This window comes from Pipistrellus hanaki (genome assembly GCF_964339955.1).
Source record: "Pipistrellus hanaki genome assembly, chromosome: X".
NCBI lineage: Eukaryota > Metazoa > Chordata > Mammalia > Chiroptera > Vespertilionidae > Pipistrellus > Pipistrellus hanaki.
In genome coordinates, this window is record NC_140524.1 from 11,045,428 (window position 1) to 11,068,818 (window position 23,391).

Below are 23,391 nucleotides of genomic sequence, written 5' to 3' on the forward strand. Positions count from 1 at the left end.
GGGGGCTCCTCTGCACCCCAGGGCGCTAAGGCAAACCTGGATTTGGCTTTTAGGAAACTGACACTGAATCCCACGCCATTTCCTGTTGGGAGCCGCCCAAGTCTCAGCGTGAACTCCCGTAAGCGCCCTGCGCCTGGGGCCGGGCTTGGCAGGCTCTCCCGGTTCCGGAGTGACACCTTAGCCGGACCCCGGCTCAAGGTGCCTGGGGGTGACCTCGTCGCGCCCCGGAGGCTCGGGCGTGCAGCTCCCTTGGGTTGGGCATGTGACCTTTGGGGACTGGGCTGCGGGCCCCACGTTCCCAAGGGCAGGGCTAGAGGCGAATGGGGGCGGAGCGTGAGGGTCCCAGGGCGTGACGCGATCCTGGAGGCGGGGCCTGCGTATTCCGGGGGCGGACCTAAGGCTTCGGGGGCGGGGCTCAGGGGGCGCGGTGGGCAGCCCGGGGTGCGAGTGGCCAGGCTGCAGCGGCCTCTGCGCCTGCGCCTACCGGGGCTGGAGCCTGCGCCCGCTCCTCCTCCCGCCTTCTGCGCGCCGCCGCGCGCTCGCCCCCGGAGGGGGGGGGGACCGGGGTGGCGGGCCGGGCCGGGCGGGGCGGGGCAGGTGGGGCCGCCGGGCGGGGCAGGGCGGCCGCGCCCGCCGCTAGGACCCCCGCCGGCGGCGGCCACGCGCTGGGGACTCTAGCCCTTCCCGCCGGGGGTCTGGGGCCTCCGGGCGGGGCCCCATGGAGGACCTTAGCCAGGACAGCTTCGGAGGGGAGGACGCGGCGCCGGGCGCCAAGGGGTGGCCCGCACCCCAGGCGAGGGTGCACTTCCGTGTGACAAGGTTCATCATGGAGGCAGGTAACCGAGACCGGGAAGAGAGTCAGTCCCACGCGGGCGGGATGTGGAGGCCAGGGTCTGCGGGTTGCGGGGCCCCGATCCCTGGAGGAGGGGACCCGCACCACGCGGAGCCCGCGTGGCTGAGCTGGAGGAAGAGATCCGGCCTGAGCCGGGCCTCTGCCTTCCGCCACGCCCTGGGTACTAGGCTTTGAGTTGCAAGGCAGACGCGGGCATTGTCATTTCACCACCCTGTGCTCAGGCCCAGAGAGAGGAACTGGCCCCAGCTAGAAGGGGGCCGAGTCGGGGTGCCTGCAGCTAGTTGAGTTGTCCTGTGCCTTTTGCCACTCCTGTCCCGCAGCACGCAGGGCCACTGATGGCACTTGGTTGCACCGAGCCTTTGAGCACGTGCTTGCAGAGGCTTGTGACAATCCTCGTTGCAGAGATCCTGTCACACCGGGTATCCAGGGCGCCCGCGGTGGTTTTGGGCGCCCCTAATCCCAAGTTAGGCAACGAAACAATCGGATTCCTGGAGAGGCATTGTTCAACTGTCAAAAGTATCTAAATCAGCTGGCAGGCGGTTACTTTCTGTGTTTGTTACTTTGTATGCACTTTGAGGGAGAAGGGGGTGGAAGGGTCTCAAGTCAAGGCAGGCAGTTTGTGGAAATGATGCAGAGCCATAATATTTCTTTAAAAAATATATTTTATTGATTTTTTTTTTAACAAAGAGGAAGGGAGAAGGATAGAGAGTTAGAAACATCCATGAGAGAGAAACATCGATCAGCCGCCTCCTGCACACCCCCCACTGGGGACGTGCCCGCAACATGCCCTTGGCTGGAATCGAACCCGGGACCCTTCAATCCGCAGGCTGACGCTCTATCCACTGAGCCAAACGGGTTAGGGCAGAACCATAGTATTTCTAAGAGGAGTTGCAAAGTGTATTGGGAAGGGTGGCAGTGTCCCCTCAAATGCTCTATTCATCTGCTCCGAGGGTCCATGTAATCCAGGAAAGCAAGCTGCCTTTTGAGAGTTGGCTGCATAAAACAAGACTTGGTGGAAGGTCAGAGGTCAGAGGCAGCAAAACCACCGTATTGACATCTCTGGAATATAAAGGGTCCCCTGTAGGAACTGTTGATGTAACTGAAGTTTAAATCTTTTTTTTTTTTTTTTTTTAATATTTATTGAATTCAGAGAGGAAGGAAGACAAAGAGAGAGAGAGAGAGAGAGAGAGAGAGAGAGAGAGAGAGAGAGAGAGAGAGAAACATCAATGATGAGAGAGAATCATCGATCAGCTGCCTCCTGCAACCCGGGCATGTGCCCTGAATGGGAATTGAACCGTGACCTCCTGATTCATAGGTGGATGCTCAACCACTGAGCCATGTGCTGGCCAGGCTGAAGTTTAAATCTTGAGATACTTAAAGCTCTTTGGGTATCACTTTTGAAGGACGTCTCTATTAAAACATATTGCCTTTGCCTTCTGTGCGAAGCTGAATACTGGTCCTCTGGAGAAGGTCCCATGGGTGTTACCTTATGTAGCAAAAGAGTCATGACAGCCGAAACACAATGCAAATTGTCCCCTCACTGGTAGAGCGACGGTCTGCGGACTGAAAGGTCCCAGGTTCGATTCCAGTCAAGGGCATGTACATTGGTTGCAGGCACATCCCCGGTAGGGGGTGTGCAAGAGGCAGCTGGTCGGTGTTTCTCTCTCATCGACATTTCTAGCTATCTCTCTCCCTTCCTCTCTGTAAAAATCAATAAAATATATTTTTTTTAAAAAAGAGTCATGACAGATGGACTTAAGCATCTTGCGTTGGGGGAACTAGCCTAGATTATCTGATGGGCCTGATATAATCACACCCGTCCTCAAAGAGAGAGGCAGGGGAGGGACCGGCAGAAGGGAAGGCCGTGTGATGGAAGCCGAGTTAGAAGGTGCTACGCTGCCTGTTTTGAAGGTAGAGGAGGAGGCCACAAGCCAAAGACTGCACGTGTGTCCAGAAGCTGGAAAGGATAAAAAAACAGATTCTCCCCTGGAGCCTCCAGAATGAGCCAGTCCTGCCAAGCACCTTGAGCTTAGCCCCCAAGACTCATTTTAAACTTTTGACCACCAGGATGGTGAGAGGGGGGGAAAAAGTGTGTTGTTTTAAGCCACTGAGTTTGTGGTAATTTGTTAAAGTAGTCCTAGGGAGCTGATAGAGTTTCTCAGAGAGGATGTTAAAGGTGATCTCAATGATTGTTGGTGGTTCTCCACCTTCTTTTAATTTATCGGCTGCCATTTAACCTTCTCTTGTTAATCCTGGCCATTTGTTTTGGTTCTCTGACCCATTGCAGTGATTTCCTTAGAAGCTCTAAGGGTGGAGTGGAGGGAGAGCTTTAACCCGGAAGCAAACCACATTGTTATGTTTTTGTTTGTTTGTTTGCCTGTTTGTTTTACAGAGAGAGGGAGAGAGGGAGAAACATCGATGTGAGAGCCCAGCATCCATCAGCTGCCTCCTGCTCATCCCCTTCCTGGGATCAAGCCTGCAACCAGGCATGCGCCCTGATGCGAATCGAACCAGCAGCCTTTTGGTGCACGGGACGGCACTCAACCAACTGAACCACCCGGCCCGGGCAGCTGTTTTTTGCATTCTGTTCCCTTGTCAGTGTGTCCGTTTTCCTCCCTGGGCCTGGCTGTGGCTTTTCTCCTGCTCTGCCTGCAGCTGCCTTTGGCAGGCACTCTGCCTGCCTTTTCTAACCTGCAGACTAGGAAACCAGTGTTGAATAAAACCTTTTTTAAAAATATATATTTTTTTGATTTTTTACAAAGAGAAAAGGAGAGGGATAGAGAGTTAGAAACATCAATGAGAGAGAAACATCGATCAGCTGCCTCCTGCACACCCCCCCACTGGGGATGTGCCCACAGCCAAGGTACATGCCCTTGGCCAGAATCGAACCCGGGACCCCTCAGTCCGCAGACTGACGCTCTATCCACTGAGCCAAACCGGTTTCTGCATGAATAAAACCTTTTAAAAACAAAACAAAAACAACATATTTTATGGACTTAAGAAAGGAAGGGAAAGGGAGAGAAAGACAGAAACATCCACGATGAGAGAGAATCATTGATCAGCTGCCTCCTGCACGCCCCACATGGGGGATCAAGCTCTCAAACCAGGCATGTGCCCTGACTAGGAATCGAACCGTGACTTCTGGTTCATGGGTGGACGCTCAACCATTGAGCGACACCAGCCAGGCAAGTATAATCTTTTTTGGGGGGAAGAGGGGTTAAATTGATTTTTTAAAGAGAGAGGAAGGGTGAGACAGAAAGACAGAGAGATAGAGATAGCTAGAGATAGATAGATAGATAGATAGATAGATAGATAGATAGATAGATGGAGAGAAACATCAATGTGAGAGAGAAACAGCAATTGGTTGCCTTCTGCACACGTCCCAACTGGGGATGGATGGAACCTGCACCCTGGTGGTGTGCCCTGACTGGGAATTGAACCCCCCACCTTCTGGTGTACGGGATGATGCTCCAACCAACCTATCCACACTGGCCAGGGCTTGAGTCTAATCTTTACACTGAGTGGCCAGATTATTATGATCTCTGAATGCATAATAATCTGGCCACTCAGTGTATATCCTATATAATAAAAGGCTAATATGAAAATTGTCCCCTCGATCAGGAGTTTGACCAGCAGGCAGGCCGGCTAACCACCCATGTCCCCTCCCCCTGGCCAGGCTGGCCAGGCCCCACCCATGCATGAATTCATGCACCAGGCCTCTAATATATATATACTGAGTGGCCAGATTATTATATGTTCAGAGATCATAATAACCTGGCCCACTCTGTGCATATTGATCAATTGATTGGATTTGTTGGGGAGACATTGGTTAACAAACCCCAGGACTAGTAACCTCAGGACCTGTGATATCTGTCTGATGCTCAGAGGCTGTTTTTCGCTCATCTTAGCAGGATTTTGGTTAGCCGATCAGAGGGAGCGGTGCTGATCTCTAGTTAGGCACTTGCTGGCAACACACACACACACAACAGTGGGGTGGTCCTTTAAGATGTGCAGAAGCTGCAATGCCAGGAGCTACCTGAGCAGTGGTCTCATTGCTTCGCCTGTGTGGTCTGCAGAGCTGAGGCTGGGGGTGACCTGGGGGCGTGGGAGAAGGGCAGGGTCTGCTGAGTGACTGGAGCTTTGAGCATAAGCCTTAGGGGCCTGCTAGGCCATTAGAGTGAGAAGGCTCGCTCTAAGCCCCTCAGCCCGAGGACTCCAGTCATTGCTGGCTGGGCTGCAAGGTCTTGGTCTTGTCCCAGCAGGTCTGTGGCTTAGGGCACAACCCAGCAGCTCCCCTCACCCCCAGCCCTGGAGGAGGGGGTGGGCGCTGGGTTGAGGTATCTCCTGCCTATTTTCTCTCGGTAGGTATCAAACTAGGGATGCAGTCCATTCCCGTCGCCACCGCCTGTACCATTTACCATAAGTTCTTCTGTGAGACCAACGTGGACGCCTATGACCCCTACTTGGTCGCCATGTCTTCCCTTTACTTGGCTGGCAAGGTGGAAGAACAGCCCCTGCGAACGCGTGACATCATCAACGTGTCCAACAGGTGACAGCTTCCAGGCCCAGGCCTTTGGGGACACTTCCTGGTGTCCACCGGATGGGGAGGGCAGAGAAGGGTCCCACTGTGCTCTGCCTGCCAGGCACTAGCAGTCAAGCTTCGAAGAAAGCACCTGGGTGGCCTTGAACCAGGGCTGGAAGTACTAGCGGCAAAGGTGGCAGTGAGCCTGGCCGGCGTGGCTCAGTGGTTGAGCGTTGACTTATGAACCAGGAGACCACAGTTCGATTCCCTGTCGGGGCACATGCCCGGATTATGGGCCCTATCCCGGGCGGGAGAAGGCAGCTGATCAGCGATTCTTTCATGATTGATGTTTCTAGCTCTTTCTCCCACTGTCTTCCTCTCTGAAGTCAATATATTAAAAAACAAACAAACAAAAAACGTGGGCATGAGCTGGTGTCAGAAGCCTGGAGGGGGTCTGTGGGAAACAAGTTTGGACCAGATGATGGGAAGCCTCAAAGGCCAGGTGGAGTGGGGAGGGGGTTGATATGAAGAAGTCTGGGTGTCAGGGTGAGGGAGGTGAGGGAGGCGTGGCTGGAGTAGAGGGAGCTTGGAGAGATGTGTTGAACAAGTTCATCTGATCTAGTGGTCGGCAAACTCATTAGTCAAGAGCCAAATATCAACAGTATAATGATTGAAATTTCTTTTGAGAATCAAGGTTTTTAAACTTAAACTTTTTCTTTTTTTAAAATATATTTTATTGATTTTTTACAGAGAGGAAGGGAGAGAGAGAGCTAGAAACGTCGATAAGAGAGAAACATCGACCAGCTGCCTCTTGCACACCCCCTACCGGGGATGTGCCCACAACCAATGTACATGCCCTTGACCGGAATCGAACCTGGGACCTTTCAGTTCGCAGACTGACGCTCTACCACTGAGCCAAACCGGTTTTGGCGAACTTAAACTTTTTCTAATGCCACTTCTTCAACATAGACTCTCCCAGGCCGTGGTATTTTGTGGAAGAGCCACACTCAAGGGGCCAAAGAGCCGCATGTGACTCGCGAGCCGCAGTTTGCCGACCACAGATATGGTCCATTGGACAGGAAAGAGGGTAGTATATGGATCCAGTTGGGCAAATGTCTTATATTTACTTACATATGTTTATTTTTTATTATTTAAAAAAAATATATTTATTGATTTTTATAGAGAGGAAGGAAGAGGGATAGAAAGAAACATCAATGAGAGAGAAACATCAATCAGCTGCCTCCTGCACATTCCCTCTTGCATGTGCTTGCAACCAAGGTACACGCTCCCAACCGGAATCAAACCTGGGACCCTTGAGTCCGCAGGCCAATGCTCTATCCACTGAGCCAAACCAGTTAGGGCTCATATATTTATTTTTAAAGATCTTTTTAATTGATATTAGAGAGAGAGGAAGGGAGAGGGGGAGAGAGAGAGAGAAACATTGATGTGAGAGTGAAACATTGATCAGCCACTGCCTGCACACCCCCTACCGGGTATCAAGCCCACAACCCAGGCATGTGTGTTGACTGGAATTGAACGAGTGACCTTTCTGTGCACGGGATGATGCCCAACCAACTGAGCCACACCAGCCGGGCTCCTCTTATTTATATGTAGATGGTGAGAGAAACCCAGTCAGGGCTGCTAAGGACTGTCTCTGGGCCTAGTGTGGGCATTACCTCTGGGCCCAACTGTGTTCCTGTAGGGCAGGGGTGGGGAACATCCGGCCCGCGGGCCATCAGAGGCCTGCAAAATCATTTGGCTGGCTCTGCCAAGGCATTAGGGCTGAGTTAATGAAATATTTGACCAAATAAAGCAGGCTCATTAAAAAAAAAATTTTTTTTTTTATTGATTTCAGAGAGAAAGGGAGAGAGATAGATGGAAATATCATGATGAGAGAGAATCATTGATCAGCTGCCTCCTGCATACCCTGCACTGAGGATCAAACCCACAACCCGAGCATGTGCCATTTACCAGAACTGAACCTGGGACCCTTTAGTCCACAGGTCAATGCTCTATCCACTGGGCCAAACCAGGTAGGGCTAAAGCAGGCTAATTTTTAATTGGATCATTTTGTATGGCCTGTGAATGATGTTATAAATATCCACATGGCTCTTGGCAAAAAAATGGTTCCCGCCGAAACCGGTTTGGCTCAGTGGATAGAGTGCAGGCTTGGGGACTGAAGGGTCCCGGGTTCGATTCCGGTCAAGGGCATGTACCTTGGTTGCGGGCACATCCCCAGTAGGGGGTGTGCAAGAGGCAGCTGATCGATGACTCTCTCTCATCGATGTTTCTAACTCGCTATCTCTCTCCCTCTCTGTACAAAATCAATAAAAAAAAATATTTTAAAAAAATGGTTCCCCATCCCCTGTTGTAGGGGAAGGATGTGGGGTCCAGCCAGCGGGCAGGCTGCGTCCAGGCCCTCAGGACCCAGGAGAAAATGATTTATGGAAAGTTACTGACTAGCGGGGCCTCATAGCTGTTCCAGGAATTCTAATCATTAGGGAAGAAAACGGTTCTGTGCTGTTTCTCTTTTAATAAACAGGTTAGAGAAAAAGCACTCCCCACCCACTAAAAGCACGGCAGGTTCACAGTGTACCTCAAAAGACTGAGAGGAAAAGAGGAGAGGGCAGCGAGGGAGGACAGCGGGAGTCCACCCGTAATTGCCAGGCCCCCAGCAGGGAGCACTGGCAGAGGGGAAATTGTATTGATCGCTAACTAGACATGGGGGCCAGGTGAAGTTCTGTGGGAACTGGAAAATGAGTGAGGAGCTAGAAAGGATGAGTCATTGGCAGAGAGGTTTTTAGTTTATTTTTTGAGAGAGAGTGGAAGGGAGGGGGAGAGAGAGAGAGAAACATCGATGTGACAGACACATTAATTGGTTGCCTCCCACTTGTGCCCATGCCAGCCCAGGGATCGAGCCTCCAGCTGAGGTATGTGCCCTTGATTGGAATCGAACCTGGGACCCTGCAGTCCACTGAGCCACACCAGCTAGGACCTACCTTTATACTTGACATCTTGCTGGGTGATATGGGACAGCCCATCAGGACTAAAAACTAGAAGCTGGCTTCTCTCTTTCATTGGTTACTGTTTTTATCCTGTACATTAGACTGTAGATGAAGAACAATTTATAAAAACAGTAGTGCCCTAACCAGTTTGGCTCAGTGGATAGAGTGTCAGCCTGCAGACTGAAGGGTCCCAGGTTCGATTCTGGTCAAGGGCATGCACCTTGGTTGTGGCCACAGTAGGGGGTGTGCAAGAGGCAGCTGATCAATATTTCTCTCTCATTGATGTTTCTAACTCTATCCCTCTCCCTTCCTATCTGTAAAGAAATCAATAAAATATGTATTAAAACACTTCAATTCAGTCTAATCCGAAACAACCTTTTTTTTTTTTTTTAAAACTAACTAACACACACATACACACACACACAAAACAAAACAAAACAAAACACAGAAGTAGCCCTAGCTAGTTTGGCTCAATGGGTAAAGCATTGGTCTGTAGAGCCAAGGGTCCTGGGTTCAATTCCAGTCAAGGGCACATACCTCAGTTACAGGCTCCTCCCTGGCCTGGGCCATGGTTGGGGCATGCATGTGAGGAGGCAACCAATCCATGCATTTCTCTCACACTGATGTTTCTCTTTGTCTTTCCCTCTCTCTTCCACTCTCCCTAAAAATCAATGGAAAAATATCGTTGGTTGAGGATTAAAACAGCTACAACAATAACAACAACAAACAACACAAAAACAAAACAGAAGTAGATTGACACTATGTTTTTAAAAAATATATTTTATTGATTTTACACAGAGAGGAATTGAGAGGGACAGAGAGTTAGAAACGTCTATGAGAGAGAAACATCCACCAGCTGCCTCCTGCACCGCCCCCACTGGGGATGTGCCCGCAACCAAGGTACATGCCCTTGACCAGAATCGAACCCAGGACCCTTGAGTCTGCAGCCCGACGCTCTATCCACTAAGCCAAACCCGTCCCGGCAGATTGACACTATGTTAATAGTATCGCAGAAGGATATTGGAGTTTAGATCTGGACAGCACGTGACTTCAGGGACATCACATGACTTCAGGGACTGCTCAGGGCCACTTCCCTGGCTGCCATAAGCACCGCCATTTCTCCGCAGGTACTTCCACCCTGGCAGCGAGCCCTTGGAGCTGGATTCCCGATTCTGGGTGATCCGGGACAGCATCGTGCAGTGTGAGCTCCTTGTGCTGCGGGTCCTGCGCTTCCAAGTCTCCTTTCAGCACCCACACAAGGTACAGACCTCTACGTTCTTTATACCGGAAGTGCACCCGTCGAATCCTTGAGAGCACATGGGGGATGTTAGAAGCGCAGGGTCACAGCTGGGCACCGGGCTCCAGATGGCACACAGTGACTGGCTCAGGCAGCCTCTCCTGTCCCACTCGTGGAGTTTTCTGAGGTTCTGCCTTTCTGCCCGCTCAGCTATGGCCACGAGCCGGGATCCGGGCTGTCCTCTGAAGCCCTTGACGATCCTGTGACCCACATACACTGTGCGCTCAGTGAGCCACACGAAACAGGGTTGGTTTGCAACTTGCTAGAGTGCCTGTCCCCAAGACCTGCTGCTCTGCCTGGGAGTTTGCATCCAGTTCAGTTTTTTTTTAAATTGATTTTTAGAGGAAGGAAGAGAGAGACAGAGAGAAGGACAGAAACATTGATGTGAGAGAATCACATCGATTGGTTGCCTCGCCCATGCGCCCCAATGCCAGGGATCGAACCTGCAACTGAGGTATGTGTCCTTGATCACTGGAGGTATGTGTCCTTGATCACTGCACGTATCGGCACCCTTTTGACTGCTAGAACAAATAAATCCCAACAGAAGCACTGTTTCAAACAGCAGCAAAAAGAACACGTTAGACCCTTGAAGCACTTGGACATTGTGGGTGGGGGTGTGGGGATTGTGGGGCTCTATGCCAGGATTTTGTTTCTTTGTAATTGAATTTTTATTGAGGTAAGTGTAGATATCTAAGCAGTTGGAAATAACCCAGAGACTCCCCATTTAAGATAAGACACTTTGCCCTGTCTCGCTGAATGGAAACATTTTGTAAAACGAATTCAATGTAGCAGCCAAGGCGTTGACATTGCTACAGTGCCCGGTTCCTGGTGTCGCCTGGTCATTACCTGTACCGCGCTGGTGCCATACAATCTAATTGATGCTCGTGTGTCATGTATCCACCATCCCAATTAGATACAAAATAACTCATATCACCTTAAGGATCCCTCATTGTTGCCCCCACCCCCGCTTTTTTTTTTATTATCTCACCCCTCCCTTCATCACAAACCTACTCCTGGAAACCCCTGGCGGCAATTTTGAAAGTTGAGTTTCCTGGCGCCGGCTCAAGGCAGGAGGGCCCCTGGCTCTGCCAGGCAGTCAGAGGGCAGAGTCCTGGGTAGAATAGCACCCGCGGGTGGGGGCGGGGGCGCGTGTGACCTGCGAGCGAGCCATGCCTTTCCCTGGCACTGGGGTCAGGGAAGCGGTGGGCGAGGCCCCTCCTCCGGGTGTGCTGGAGCCCCCCAGGGCAGGACTTACTAGTGTGTTCAGTTGAAGTTCAGGCAAAGCAGCTGTCTCCCCGGGGCGGGAGCTGACATAACGGAACTGGAAGTTCATTGACAAAGAGCTCACAGCCATGGACGCTGTTGCAAAATGCAGTCACCTGTCTCTAGTTCCCCCGAAGGCAGGGTCCTGTCTCGGCTGGGCACATGGGCGCCATGCTCTGTTCTGTAGATGAGGGTGCTGACTCTGGAGCTTATGTTTGAAGGGGGTATGGGGGGGGGGCAGTGATGGTGACAGTGGCCAGAGCAGGGCCATGCAATGGAGAGGGATTTCACGGGGGTGGCCATGAAGAGTGGTCCAGGCAGGTTACACGAGTGAGGCCTGGGGGACAGGCGTGGGTGGGCACATGGGGACTGGGGCAGGAGTGGAGATAGTTTCAGGCTGAGGGATCAGTGAATGTCAGGGCCCTGAGGTAGAGGCACCTGGCGGTCAAACACAGCAGGAAGGTGGGGTGCGGGCGATGAGGCCGAGACGGAGGCCGGGCTCGGATGCCACCGGAAGGCACCGGGGCTTTATTCTAAGTCAGTGGTCGGCAAACCATGGCTCGTGAGCCACAAGCGGCTCTTTGGCCCCTTGAGTGTGGCTCTTCCACAGAATACCACATGTGGGCACGCACGTACCGTGCAATTGAAACTTCGTGGCCCATGCACAAAAGTGGCATTAGAAGTGGGGGTGATAGGAGACGCTGTGCACGTGGCTCGAAAGCCGTGGTTTGCCAACCACTGTTCTAAGTGACACAGAGCAGCCCTGGCAGGTTTGCTCAGGAGGTGACTCGGGCCGATCCGTACTTTATACACATCGAGACAGCTTTCGGGAGAGTGGCTGGCGGGCAGCGGCAGCGCAGTGCCCCACAGTGAGGAGGTGGGTGACTCGGGGCCAGAGCCCTTTTCGAGCCAAGAGGCTGACTGGCGTGTCTTTGCAGTACCTGCTCCACTACCTGATTTCTCTCAAGAACTGGCTGAATCGTTACAGCTGGCAACGGACCCCCATCTCCGTCACTGCCTGGGCCCTGCTGCGGGACAGCTACCACGGGGGGCTGTGCCTCCGGTTCCAGGCTCAGCACATAGCCGTGGCGGTGCTCCACCTGGCCCTGCAGGTCTATGGGGTCGAGGTGCCCGCCGAGGCCGAGGCCGAGAAGCCATGGTGGCAGGTGAGGTGACTGCTCAGTGCACTGGCATGTGTCCCCCTTTCCTTTGCCTACGGACTTTCGAAGTCCCTGTCTCTTCGTAGCGATGACCCGGCAGAGAGATGTGGGCCACATGGGAACATGGAAGCTTGAAGATGCCCTGTCATTTCTAAGTCGAAGGCAGGGACTCTCCCCTTAGCACTGCGGGCGTTTGGGGCTGGACCACTCTCTGAGCTGAGGCATCCTGGGCACTAGGATGTTGAGCAGCATTGCTGGCTCCGCCCACTCAGCGCCAGAGGCATCTCCCCACTAGTCGTACCAACCAAAGATGCCTCTAGATATTACCAAGTGTCCCGGGGTCGGGGTCCCTCTCGTTGAGAATTACTGAGCTCAGTCAAGCACTTTCATTGAATGGAGTGGAAGCTTGCCATAGGTCAGAGGTTAATAGACTTGGCTTCGCATCAGAAGTATGGGGGTGGTGCTTTAAAACAGCGGTCACCAACCGGTGGTCCGTGGACCACTGGTGGTCCATGAGATCTGAAAGGTTGGCGATTGCTGCTCTAAAAAGATGGAGGGATGATGGCTCAGTAGATGGATGATGGAGAAAGATAGATAGATAGAAGATGGATAGATGGATACATTAGATGGATGAAAGATAGGTAGATAGGTAGAGAGCTAGTTAGGTGGATGGATGGGTGAGTAGATTAGCTAGATGATAGACAGGTAGAGAGAGAGATGAGATGATGGTGGGTAGGTTCCCCTGCCTCTCCTAGACCTGCAGAATCCAAAGTGACATTTGTAGAGAGCAAGGTGACATCTGTCCCTCAAAGACTTCCGCCCTCTGTCAGATTTCCCCCGAGTGGCCCCCTTATTTTAGAATGGGATTCTGAGACTATTTTCTGTTTTTTTCTTTTCTATACTTGAAGTCTGCTGCTCTTCTCTTCATAACACCTCATTGTCTAGCCTTGGTCTAGGACAAGCATGTCAAACTCAAAGGCTAGGACGGGCCACATAACCAAGGTTGAAGTGTATGCGGGCCGCAAAACAACAAAAGCTTCCATTTTCACGGAAACGTAGGTTTATTTCGATAGAGACACGCTGAATACAAAGGGCTGAAATACACAAGTCATCGTTCACATAAAATGACAGAACATTTTAATAAAAAGTCATATTTTTTCTTGAACATTCACTTGCCAGACACTGAATAACTGCACAAATTAATAAGTGTCACGCAAATAAACCTATTTTTCTTGTTCTCCAAAAGAGAAATATTTCTTGCTTTGAATGCCAAACAAGTCAGTCCAAGACTAAAGACGTGGCCATCGGCTCTAAAATATTCGCTGCTGGTATGAGTGGAGAGAAATGGTGCGCCTGCACGTAAGGTGCATAAGGGAAATGAATGCACCATGATTATAGTCATCAGTCATTAGCGATCATTGTAGTTCATTATTAATAATCTATAATAATAAAAGTGTAATATGCTTATTAGACTGGACGTCTTAATGGACGAAGCCAGGGCCGAGAGGGCCAAGCCCCTTGCACGAATTTTGTGCTTCGGGCCTCTAGTTATGTATAACAGGATGTTGTAAAAATTAAGTTACAAAATTTTTATTAAAGCATTTCTTACATACCGTTATATTGGCTAGGCTGCAAACATATTTGTTGTGGGCCGCATGCAGCTTGCTGGCCTCGAGTTTGACATGCTTGGTCTAGAACAGTGGTCTGTTAACAAATGAGTTTGCCGACCACGGACCTAGATTCCAATAATTACAAGCTGCTGTTGTTCCTAGTGATTAAGTCCCTATCCCAGTGGTCGCGAGCCACAGTTTGCTGACCACTGGCCTAGAATAAGGTTCTATGTAAGCAGAATTCGAGGTAACCAGAGATGTCTCCTTTTGGTGTACCCTCCTCCTGCACAAACCCACAATGGCCAGAGTCTTTTAAATGTGTCATCGATGATCTATTTCCCATAAGGGAGTGTGCCCCATGGGTGCCGTCCTGGGCCAGCTCCTCACTACCCCTCTTCCCCCTCCCCCCTTGCAGCTCTTGGCTTACATGGGGCCTCCCCCTTCCTGACAGTCCCTCCCTGCGGTCTGCTCGCCCTCCATGGGAGTCCACAGTTTTTCCTGCTCTTTGCTCTGCTGGCCTTCATTGTCTATCAAATTCCCCCAACCGCCCCTTGCCAGACTATAAGCTCTTGGAGCCCGGGGGTTTTGTCTGCTTTATCAACTGCCTTGCATCCAGTGCCTGGACCTGGCACAAAGTAGGGGCTCAGATGTCTGAACAAATGTATCCATAGTCTATCTCGGGCCAGATGCACCCCCATAGCATGGCGATGGAAGGGCATCTGTCTGCACAGAAAGTATTGCTCCATGCATGGGCTTCTCGGGGCTCCCAGATCCCATGCCTGCAGTGTCCCTGCTCTGTTGCAATCAGGTGGTGGCAGAGGACCTGCCAGTCCCTGGCCCTCTTTTCTCAGGGCACCTGGTGGGCACGGAGGCCCCAGTCCCTCAGCTGCTTGGATCTGCAATGTCATCACTGGTTTCCACTGTCCCTGCGTCTCTCCTCTGTGTCTGCCTTCCTGCTCTCCTTCCTCTTCACTTGCTCCTGGGAACCACTGTACCATCCGCCTCTGCTTCAGACTCTCGCTGCATGCTAGGCTCTCACGAGAGAAAGGAGCTCGGAAGCGGCTCCACTAGGACCCTGTCTTCTGGGCACCACAGACTTAACCAGTAATTGTTACAACTGGGAAGAAGTGGTTTCTTCGGGGTGGGGGGTGCTCAGGTTCACCCAACTCTTCACCTTTTCTGGATGATTCTGGGCCTGGTGCATCGTGTGGACTCGGTGAGCCGTGAGCACCAGCTCCCCATGGCGCCTGCCTGCCTCGTCCTGACACTCATGTCTGATCTGTAAACACTTTCTCTGCTCGCATGCTCTCCGCCGCCACTGTTTGCAGCAACCGCCTCTCTGTTGTCACCTGTCTGCTGGGGGCTGGGGCTCCGCCGTGCAGTCAGGAGACTTAGCAAAGCTTGACGCGATTGCCCACCAGAAGCCTGCGCTCCACGGTGCCTGCAGCTCTATGCTAGGCCATGTGCAGTCTCTGGGTCCGTGAGGCACCGCCTCCAAATGAGTGTGTGGGAGTACGTGTCAGTTTCCCTCCTGTTTAAGGCTGCATACTAGGCCATGGGCTGGGTGGACCACACTGTGTTTGTCCAGCCCTCCATGGAGGGGCGCTTGGGTGGCTTCCAGCTTTTGGTCCTGGACTACTTTAGTTTTCTTATTTTATTTTATTTTATTTTATTGCCTCAAAAAGTGACATTTACTCAAAGGAAAAAAAGAGAAAGAGAAAAAAATGACAAGATGTCCATCCCTTGGCTCTCTTCTCTCCCCACTCCTGCTCCTCCTCAGCCTGCCAAGGACTGAGAACACTGGCTGGGGTGAGGTAGCCAGCCAGTCCCTCTCAGATGAGGTCAGCAGCATTGAGGGGCATCTCCTTGATGGAGGTGTAGAGCAAGCATGTCAAACTCAAAGGCTAACATGGGCCACAGAACCAAGGTTGAAGTGTATGCGGGCCGCAAAACAACAAAAGCTTCCATTTTCATAGAAACGTAGGTTTATTTCGATAGAGACACGCTGAATACAAAGGGCTGAAATAAATGAGTCACTGTTAACATAAAATAACAGAACATTTTAATAAAAATTAATATTTTCCTTGAACATTACCTTACCAGACACTGAATAACTACCTTAATTAATAAGCATCACACAAATAAACCTATTTTTTCTTGTTTTCCAAAGGAGAAATATTTCCTGTGCACACACCAAACAAGTTAGTACAAGACTAAAGACGTGGCCATCGGCTGCTAAAATATTCGCTGCTGGTATGAGAGGAGAGAAAAGGTGCACCTGCCCGTAAGGCACATAAGGGAAATGAATGCACCACAATTATAGTCATCAGTCATTAGCAAACGTTGTAGTTCATTATTAATAATTATGTATAAAGGAAGTTATGAAATTTTTATTAAAACGTTTCTTACATACCGTTATATTGGCTGGGCCACACAAATATTCATTGTGGGCCGCAAGTTTGGCATGCTTGTTATAGAAGGTCTCAATGTCTCGAAGAGTCCTCTTGTCTTTGGCCGTGGACTACTTAAAAAAATATATTTTTATTGATTTCAAAAAGGAAGGCAGAGGAAGAGAGAGTTAGAAACATTAATGATAAGAAAAAACCATTGATCGGCAGCCTCCTGCACAGGGATCAAGCCCCCTACTGGGGATCAAGCCTGAAACCTGGGCATGTGCTCTGATGGGGAATCAGCCATGACCTCCTGGTTCACAGGCTGATGCTCAACCACTGAGCCACACCAGCCGGACATGGACTACTTTTTAAAGGTCACTTCTTGACTTGAGGTCTGCAATGTCATCACCAGGAGTATACAGGTAGTAGACCCTGCCAAGCAAAATGAAAATGATTGTACAGCCCTAACCAGTTTGGCTCAATGGATAGAGCATTGACCTACAGACTGAAGAGTCCCAGGTTCAATTCCGGTCAAGGGCATGTACCTTGGTTGTGGGCACATCCCCAGTAGGGGATGTTCAGGAGGCAGCTGATAGATGTTTCTCTCTCATGGATGTTTCTAGCTCTCTATCCCTCTCCCTTCCTCTCTGTAAAAAAAATAAATCAATGAAATATATTTTAAAAATAAAATAAAATGAGTACACATGGGGCTGGTCGAGGAGAGACCGGGCGCTGCTTCCAGGGCCCGGCACTGGTGTGACGACGTGCACGGGCGCTGCCCTCAGGAAAGCATCCGGGGCGGCAGTGTGCAGGGACTTTCCTGGGAGTGGGTCCTGCAGGCCCGGGGTGCCCACGTGGCTGGCCTCGGCCTCAGTCTCCAGCCCCTGGAGGTCTAGGTTGTATATTGGGCCCAACCCCTCTCCCCCTCAGAAAGCACTGTCAGCATAGACTCTCTGCAGGGCGCTCGCCCGGCAAACCAAGGCCGCCTCCTCAGGCAGCGCTGCCAGGTGCCTAGAGCTCAGGTACCTGGAGGTCCCTCCCAGGAGCTGCGGGCCAAGGCCAGAACTTCCCTGGGAACATGCAGGGTCAGCCCTGAGCTGCACCCCATCCTTGATTTGAGCCCCTAGGGACTCGCCTTACAATTTTGTCACCTTTACGGCACAGTTAAGGGGATGGCTGGTCCACCCTATAGAGAAGTGGCCAGCCTGGGGTGGGGTGGGGTCCAGGTGACCTAGCCTGCTTATTTCTGGAAGTGGACTCCCACCCCTTTCTCTCTTAAGATGCCCAGAGACCCCCCTGACCTGAGAGGCCCCCCTGATCTGAGAGGGCTCGGGAGAGGATGGTGGGGAGGCAGGAGTCTGTGTTCTGGGCTCAGCCCTGTGACCAACTGCCTGGGTAACCTGGGACAGGCCCCCTCTCCTGTTGGAGCCAGGTGATCACCCAGGCCTTTTCCATCTGGAATGTTCTCTGCTTTGTGATCAACCTCAGCAGGTGGGGACTGAACTGTCATTGCAGTGAGCAGCCGTCACCTCCAATAGCAAGTCCTCGTGCCATCCCCCTCCCCCACCCCGTGCAACGCGACTTGACACTTAGCGGCAGGAGCCTCGGTTCTCTCAGAGGGAGTCTAATCGGAACCTGTTTTCCTTCTCCTTTCTAGGTGTTTAGTGAAGACCTTACCAAGCCAATCATTGATAACATTGTGTCTGATCTCATTCAGATTTATACCATGGACACAGAGATCCCTTAAGGCCCTGGTCCAGGCCTGCCCAAAGAGAAGCCTGGGACGCCCGGCGGCCAGGGGGCGGCGCCACCACATCGCCGTGACCGCCGGTCCCCAGAGGACTGGCTGGGAGGACTGGTTTTGTGCTGCTGCAGACGGGCCGGTGAAGGCGATGACATGATGCCACTTTGATTCTCAGGCTTTGACTGTCCCCGGCAGCCATGGTCCAGATGGTGACCGGGAGCAGCACCTCCCGCGGGCAGGAGTGTGCTGTGGGCGGCTCTGAGGCGTCCAGGTCTGCTTTTTGTCCTTTGAAAGGACGTAGACTACAGTCGAGGTTTGGGATCAGTGGAAGGAAACTCCAAGAATGGATGGGATGGTGTACCCCAGGGGATTTTTTTTAAAGGCCAGATTTATAGAAAGTATGAATGAATTAACATAGAAAAAATTTTATTTTGTTTAATAAAAGATATGACAAACCCACAGAGTTTCTTTGCTTTGTAGCCAGTGCTGCCGAGGGTGTTTAGGGGTGCTGTCCTGGCTTGGTTTCCCCTCAAATGCTCTGCTGTCCATGTGGGATTGTCCCCGGTGCTCCTGAGATGGTCCTGGGGCGGGCCCTGCATCGCCTCCTGAGGGCATGATGGCACAGTGCATACCCATGTCATGCCGGTGTCTTAAAGGAGCCTACGTGTCATCACTCCTCCTCTGGGACAGTCACAAGGCTTGGGCGTGGCAATTGTCCTGCTTGGTGGAATGAGCATACATTTTGGAAAGGGGGCTTAGGGATTGTCATTTGGGTTAAAAACAAAACAAAACAAAACAAAACAAAACAAAACTCACCATATCTGACTAACATATAAGTAGGAAGTTATACACTTTTTCCTAAGCATTAATAAACTTATTTTTAATCACCTGAGGGTATGATTTTTAAAAAAATATATTTTTATTGATTTCAGAGAGGAGGGGAGAGGGAGAGAGAAACATCAATGATGAGAGAGAATCATTGATCAGCTGCCTCCTGCATGCCCCCCACTGGGGATGGAGCCCACAACCTAGGCATGTGCCCTGACTAGGAATCAAACATAGGTCGATGCTCAACCACTGAGCCACGCCGGCAGGGCAAACATGATTTTTTAGAGAAATTTTAGGTTTATAGAAAAAATGATCAGGAATTAGAGATTTCCCACATACCTTTGTTCCCCTCTTATTTCCTAGTACATCTTGCACATGTGTGGTACATTTGTTACAATTGATGAGCCAACATTGATACATTCTTATTAAAGGCCATAGTTTACATTAGGGTTCATTCTTTGGGTTGTAGATTCTATGGGTTCTGACAAATGTATACTGACATGTGTCCATCATGACTCATACAGAAGAGTTTCACTGCCCTAAGAATCATGTGCTCCATTCATCACTACCTCCCTCCAAGTCCCTACAACCAGTGATCTTCCAAAGCTCTTATACTTTGTCTTTCAGAAGTTCATATAGTTGGAATCACAGAGTATGTAAACCTTTACAAATTGGCATTTTAAAAAAATATTTTATTGATTTTTTACTGAGAGGAAGAGAGAGGGATAGAGAGCTAGAAACATCGATGAGAGAGAAACATCAATCAGCTGCCTCTTGCACACCCCCTACTAGGGATGTGCCCGCAATCCAGGTACATGCTCTTGACTGGAATAGAACCTGGGACCCTTCGGTCCACAGGCCTACGCTCTATCCACTGAGCCAAACCGGTTTCAGCAGATTGGCATTTTTCACCGAGCAGGAAGTAATGTTTAATGCCAAGATACCGAGTCTAGAGGGGGAGAGAATCACAGAACCATGGCACCCCATCCCCATCCCGACTCCCACTCAAAAGGCCCCTCTTTTATTTTTTTTAATCCTCATCTGAGGATAATTTTTCCATTGAGTTTTAGAGAGTGGGAGGGCGGGAGGGAGAGAGAGAAACATCAATTGGTTGCCTCCTGTACTGACCAGGGCTGGGGATTGAACCTGTAACGGAGGTGTATGCCCTTGACTCGGAATTGAATAAGTGACCTGTGGAAACCCCTTTCACGTCCCGCGTGATTCAGGGTTCTGGTTCAGGGTTCGGGTTCTGGAGAAGGCTGCACACAAATGAAAAGAGACTTTATAAAAGATTTAATTTGGGAAATGGGAGCCAGGTAGTAGTCCAACTCTAGTAGGTGAACTACTCCTCACTCTGGCTTTTCCATCCCTTTTATTAAGATTAAAATTATAGGATACACCCATATGCCCTAGGCAGGAAACTCCAATAAAAACCAATCAGTGAATTTAGGACTAACAGGTGGGGTTGCTTCAACTACCAATATCTAGTAATTAGCTCTGACCCTTTGAGCAATTAAGGTTGACCAGCACTCCAAATTCCCTGTCCACAGCTTTCTATTATTAAAACAATGATCGGCTTCTGGCAGTCATCTTTTGGTCTATAGGTGGATTCTCTAACCATTGGGCAAGTTGGGCCAGGGTGGCACCTCTTTTTATTTATTTATTTTATTTTTATTTTTAAAATATATTTTATTGATTTTTTACAGAGAGGAAGGGAGAGAGAGATAGAGAGCTAGAAACGTCGATGAGAGAGAAACATCGACCAGCTGCCTCTTGCACACCCCCTACCGGGGATGTGCCCACAGCCAATGTACATGCCCCTGACCGGAATCGAACCCGGGACCTTTCAGTCCGCAGACCGACGCTCTACCACTGAGCCAAACCAGTTTCGGCTGGCACCTCTTTTTAAAAATAAATATGTTTTTATTGATATCAGGAGTGGAGAGGGAAAGAGAAACATCAATGATGAGAGAGAGTCATTGATCAGCTGCCTCCTGCATGTTCCACACTGGGATTGAGCCTGAAACCTGGCCTGTGGCATGACATGGGTTAGTACTCAACCACTGAGCCACACCAGCTGGGCTCAAAAGGCACCTCTCCATGAAGGACGGTTTTTGGATGCATTAGAGAAGCAGACCAGCCTGGATTCTCTCTGGGAACTCCCACTGGGCTCAATGCACACTGATGGGACTATCCTATCAACACATGATGGCGTAGGGTCTGGGGGACTGTCCCAGGCACTTCACTTCATTTGGGAGGTTGTTACCAGGGGAGTGTGGGCTGTGGACAGTGGCTTCCATGTCCTGGGATGCCAATGGTATGGGGATGGCTGAAGTGCCTGGAGCCCACCAAGGTGCTTTGGTGCTCTCCTCCTTGGTTGGGCCACAAGGAGGAGTCACACACTCGTGACCGTCAGGCAGTGGGCCTTGCTTGAGTTTATAAAGTGACCTGGCTATCTTCAGAGTCAGGGATCCAAGCACGTGTCCCCTTTTCTTCTGTGTCCTTCCCACATGTGTACACCCAGCTTCACTGGGAGCCCTTGGAGCACAGGGCTGGCACCCAAGCTTGGGGGGTAGTAGATGGGGGGCCCAGCCCGGCTGGCCTATGAGGCCAGCTTCAGTGCTCTTGCCAATCCTTTCTGCTTCTGATGTTTAAAAAGCACTCACATCCGGCTGGCGTGGCTCAGTGGTTGAGCATCGACCTATGAAGCAGGAGGTCATGGTTCAATTCCCAGTCAGGGTGCATGCCTGGGTTTTGGGCTCAGTCCCCAGTGTGAGGCATGCAGGAGGCAGCTGATCAATGATTCTCTCTCATCACTGATGTTTCTATTTCTCCCTCTCCCTTCCTCTCTGGAATCAATAAATATTAAAAATAAAATTAAAAGCACCTTGCCTCTGTCATGCCCTTCTTCCCTGAAACCGGGCACAGGCACCCCGACCCTCCGTCCCCCAGGCCTTGCCTGTGCTGTGTTGACAGGGCCCTGCACTTGGCCAGTACTGACTATTGATTTGAATAGAACTAAGAGATGGATGTTTCACTTTGGGATTCCCTGTCATCTCGGCTCTGACAGAAGCTTCCATTTCTTTGCATCTCCTCAGGGTCAGCTCCAGGGAGGCAGCTGCCCCATGCACTTGACCGGAGGCCTGCTTTCAGCTCTCAGAAGGCAGAACCCCTGCTCTGGAGGGGAGGGCTCTCCACCTACGTCTGCTCCAATGTGTCCCCTCCCCACATCCGGCCCAGGGCAGGTCAGAGCCAAGGGGACAGTGGTAAAGCTCCCTAAGGAATCAATGAGCATCCTCACATGCCGATGGTAGCTACCATGCTGACCCAGGAGAGCATGGCCCAGAAAGCTCTGGATGGCGGGGGCTAATGCAGTCTTTGTGGGGATTTTGTGAGTCTAGGTTTCCTTTTCTTTCTCTTTTTTTTAAAAAAATATGTATTTTATTGATTTTTAGAGAGAAAAGGAGAAGGAGAGAGAGAGAGAGGAACATCAATGATGAGAGAGAATCACTGATTGGTTGCCTCCTGCACACCAATCCACTGGGGATCAAGCCTGCAACCCGCATATGTCCTTGAGTGGAATCAAACCTGGGACCCTTCAGTCCACAAGCTGATGCTCTATCCACTGAGTCAAGCCAAATAGGGCTAGGTTTCCTTTTCTTATGACAGGATACCAGGTGAGTGGCTTTCTCTCCATGGGACTCAGTTTCCCACTTAAAAAAAATGAGTTTTATTGATTTCTGAGAGGAAGGGAGGGAGAAACATCAATGGTGAAAGAGAATCATTGATGGCTGCCTCCTGCACACTCCCTCTTGGGAATGGAGCCCACAACCCGGGCATGTGCCCTGACTGGGAATTGAACTGAGACTTCCTGGTTCATAGGTCGACACTCAATCACTGAGTCACACCGGTCGGGTGAAGTTTTCCAATTTATAAGTTGAGCAGGTTGTACCAAATCATCTCAGACTGTGATTACTATTTTGAAATCTCTTGACAAAAAGGGGGGGTGGGAGGGGAGAAAAGCAATAATAATTAAAATAATAATAATAATAAATAATGATAATAATAATAATAATAAGAAGAAGAAGAAGAAGAGGAGGAGGAGGAGAAGGAGGAAAAGAAGGAAGAAGGAAAAGGAGGAGGAGAAGGAGGAAAAGGAGGAGGAGGAGGAGGAGGAGGAGGAAGAGGAGGAGGAGGTCCCTTGATCTGTTTGTGGCCCATCACACTGCCCTGGGGACTTGCTGGCTTTGGAAACCCTTGGAGGACCGGTTTGGCATCCAGGCTCAGGACCCAGGGCTGGCCTCTGGACTTGTCATCTCAGTGTGTGTCACTCTGTGTGTTTTCCTGATGTGGCCAGGACTGGAAGCTCCACCGTCAGTATGTGTTGTCATTGGAGTAGAGATGAAGGGAAGGTATTGGGATATATGTGACACTGTCCGGGAATATGTGACATGCCAGTCCTGTTTTGTAAGGATACTTGGACACAGGATATAAATGTGGTATTTGTTTGTTCATTTGGGCTTCCTATTACCATAAAAAAATGAGGATTAAAGGTATATAATGTCCCCTCTCCTTTATTTTAGTGTCAAAAAGATCAGCAATGAGCCCAGCCAACGTGGCTCAGTGGTTGAGCATCGACCAATGAACCAGGAGGTCATGGTTCGATTCCCATTCAGGGCACATGCCTGGGATTTCTGATTTGATCCCAAGTAGGGG

At 50.6% G+C, this 23,391-nt stretch overlaps 1 protein-coding gene and 2 long non-coding RNA genes across 4 annotated transcripts in view; 1 reads left to right on the forward strand and 2 right to left on the reverse strand.

Moving 5' to 3' along the window:
* The window catches only part of LOC311615761, a 156,592-nt gene extending 135,353 nt beyond the window's left edge, over positions 1–21,239 (reverse strand). Inside the window, exons 1-2 of the long non-coding RNA XR_014793802.1 lie at positions 20,575–21,239; positions 19,532–20,321 (exon numbers count right to left, since the gene is read on the reverse strand). This is a non-coding gene — a long non-coding RNA (uncharacterized lncRNA). The remainder of the gene's footprint in view (positions 1–19,531; positions 20,322–20,574) is intronic.
* On the forward strand, positions 578–18,653 carry CCNQ (cyclin Q). Of its 2 annotated transcripts, none has more exons than XM_084871154.1 (5): positions 578–836; positions 5,219–5,402; positions 9,508–9,640; positions 11,879–12,106; positions 17,821–18,653. In XM_084871154.1, exons 1-5 carry the CDS (start codon positions 719–721, stop codon positions 17,848–17,850), a joined length of 693 nt encoding a protein of 230 aa, XP_084727280.1. In that variant the 5' UTR covers positions 578–718; the 3' UTR covers positions 17,851–18,653. The 2 variants fall into 2 exon arrangements, with proteins under 2 accessions (XP_084727280.1, XP_084727279.1); XM_084871153.1 differs by having other exon boundaries at positions 17,761–18,652.
* On the reverse strand, positions 15,355–17,748 carry LOC311615763. Its single transcript, XR_014793804.1, has 2 exons — positions 16,441–17,748; positions 15,355–16,410 (listed from the first exon to the last, which is right to left on the reverse strand). It is a non-coding gene; the product is annotated as an uncharacterized lncRNA (long non-coding RNA).
* Positions 21,240–23,391: the final 2,152 nt, after the last annotated feature.

Coding starts and splice junctions, on each gene's coding strand:
- CCNQ (XM_084871153.1), top strand. CDS start 719: ATGGAGGACCTTAGCCAGGACAGCTTCGGAGGGGAGGACGCGGCGCCG. Junction 837..5,218: donor AAGGTTCATCATGGAGGCAG/GTAACCGAGACC, acceptor TTCTCTCGGTAG/GTATCAAACTAGGGATGCAG. Junction 9,641..11,878: donor CCTTTCAGCACCCACACAAG/GTACAGACCTCT, acceptor GTGTCTTTGCAG/TACCTGCTCCACTACCTGAT.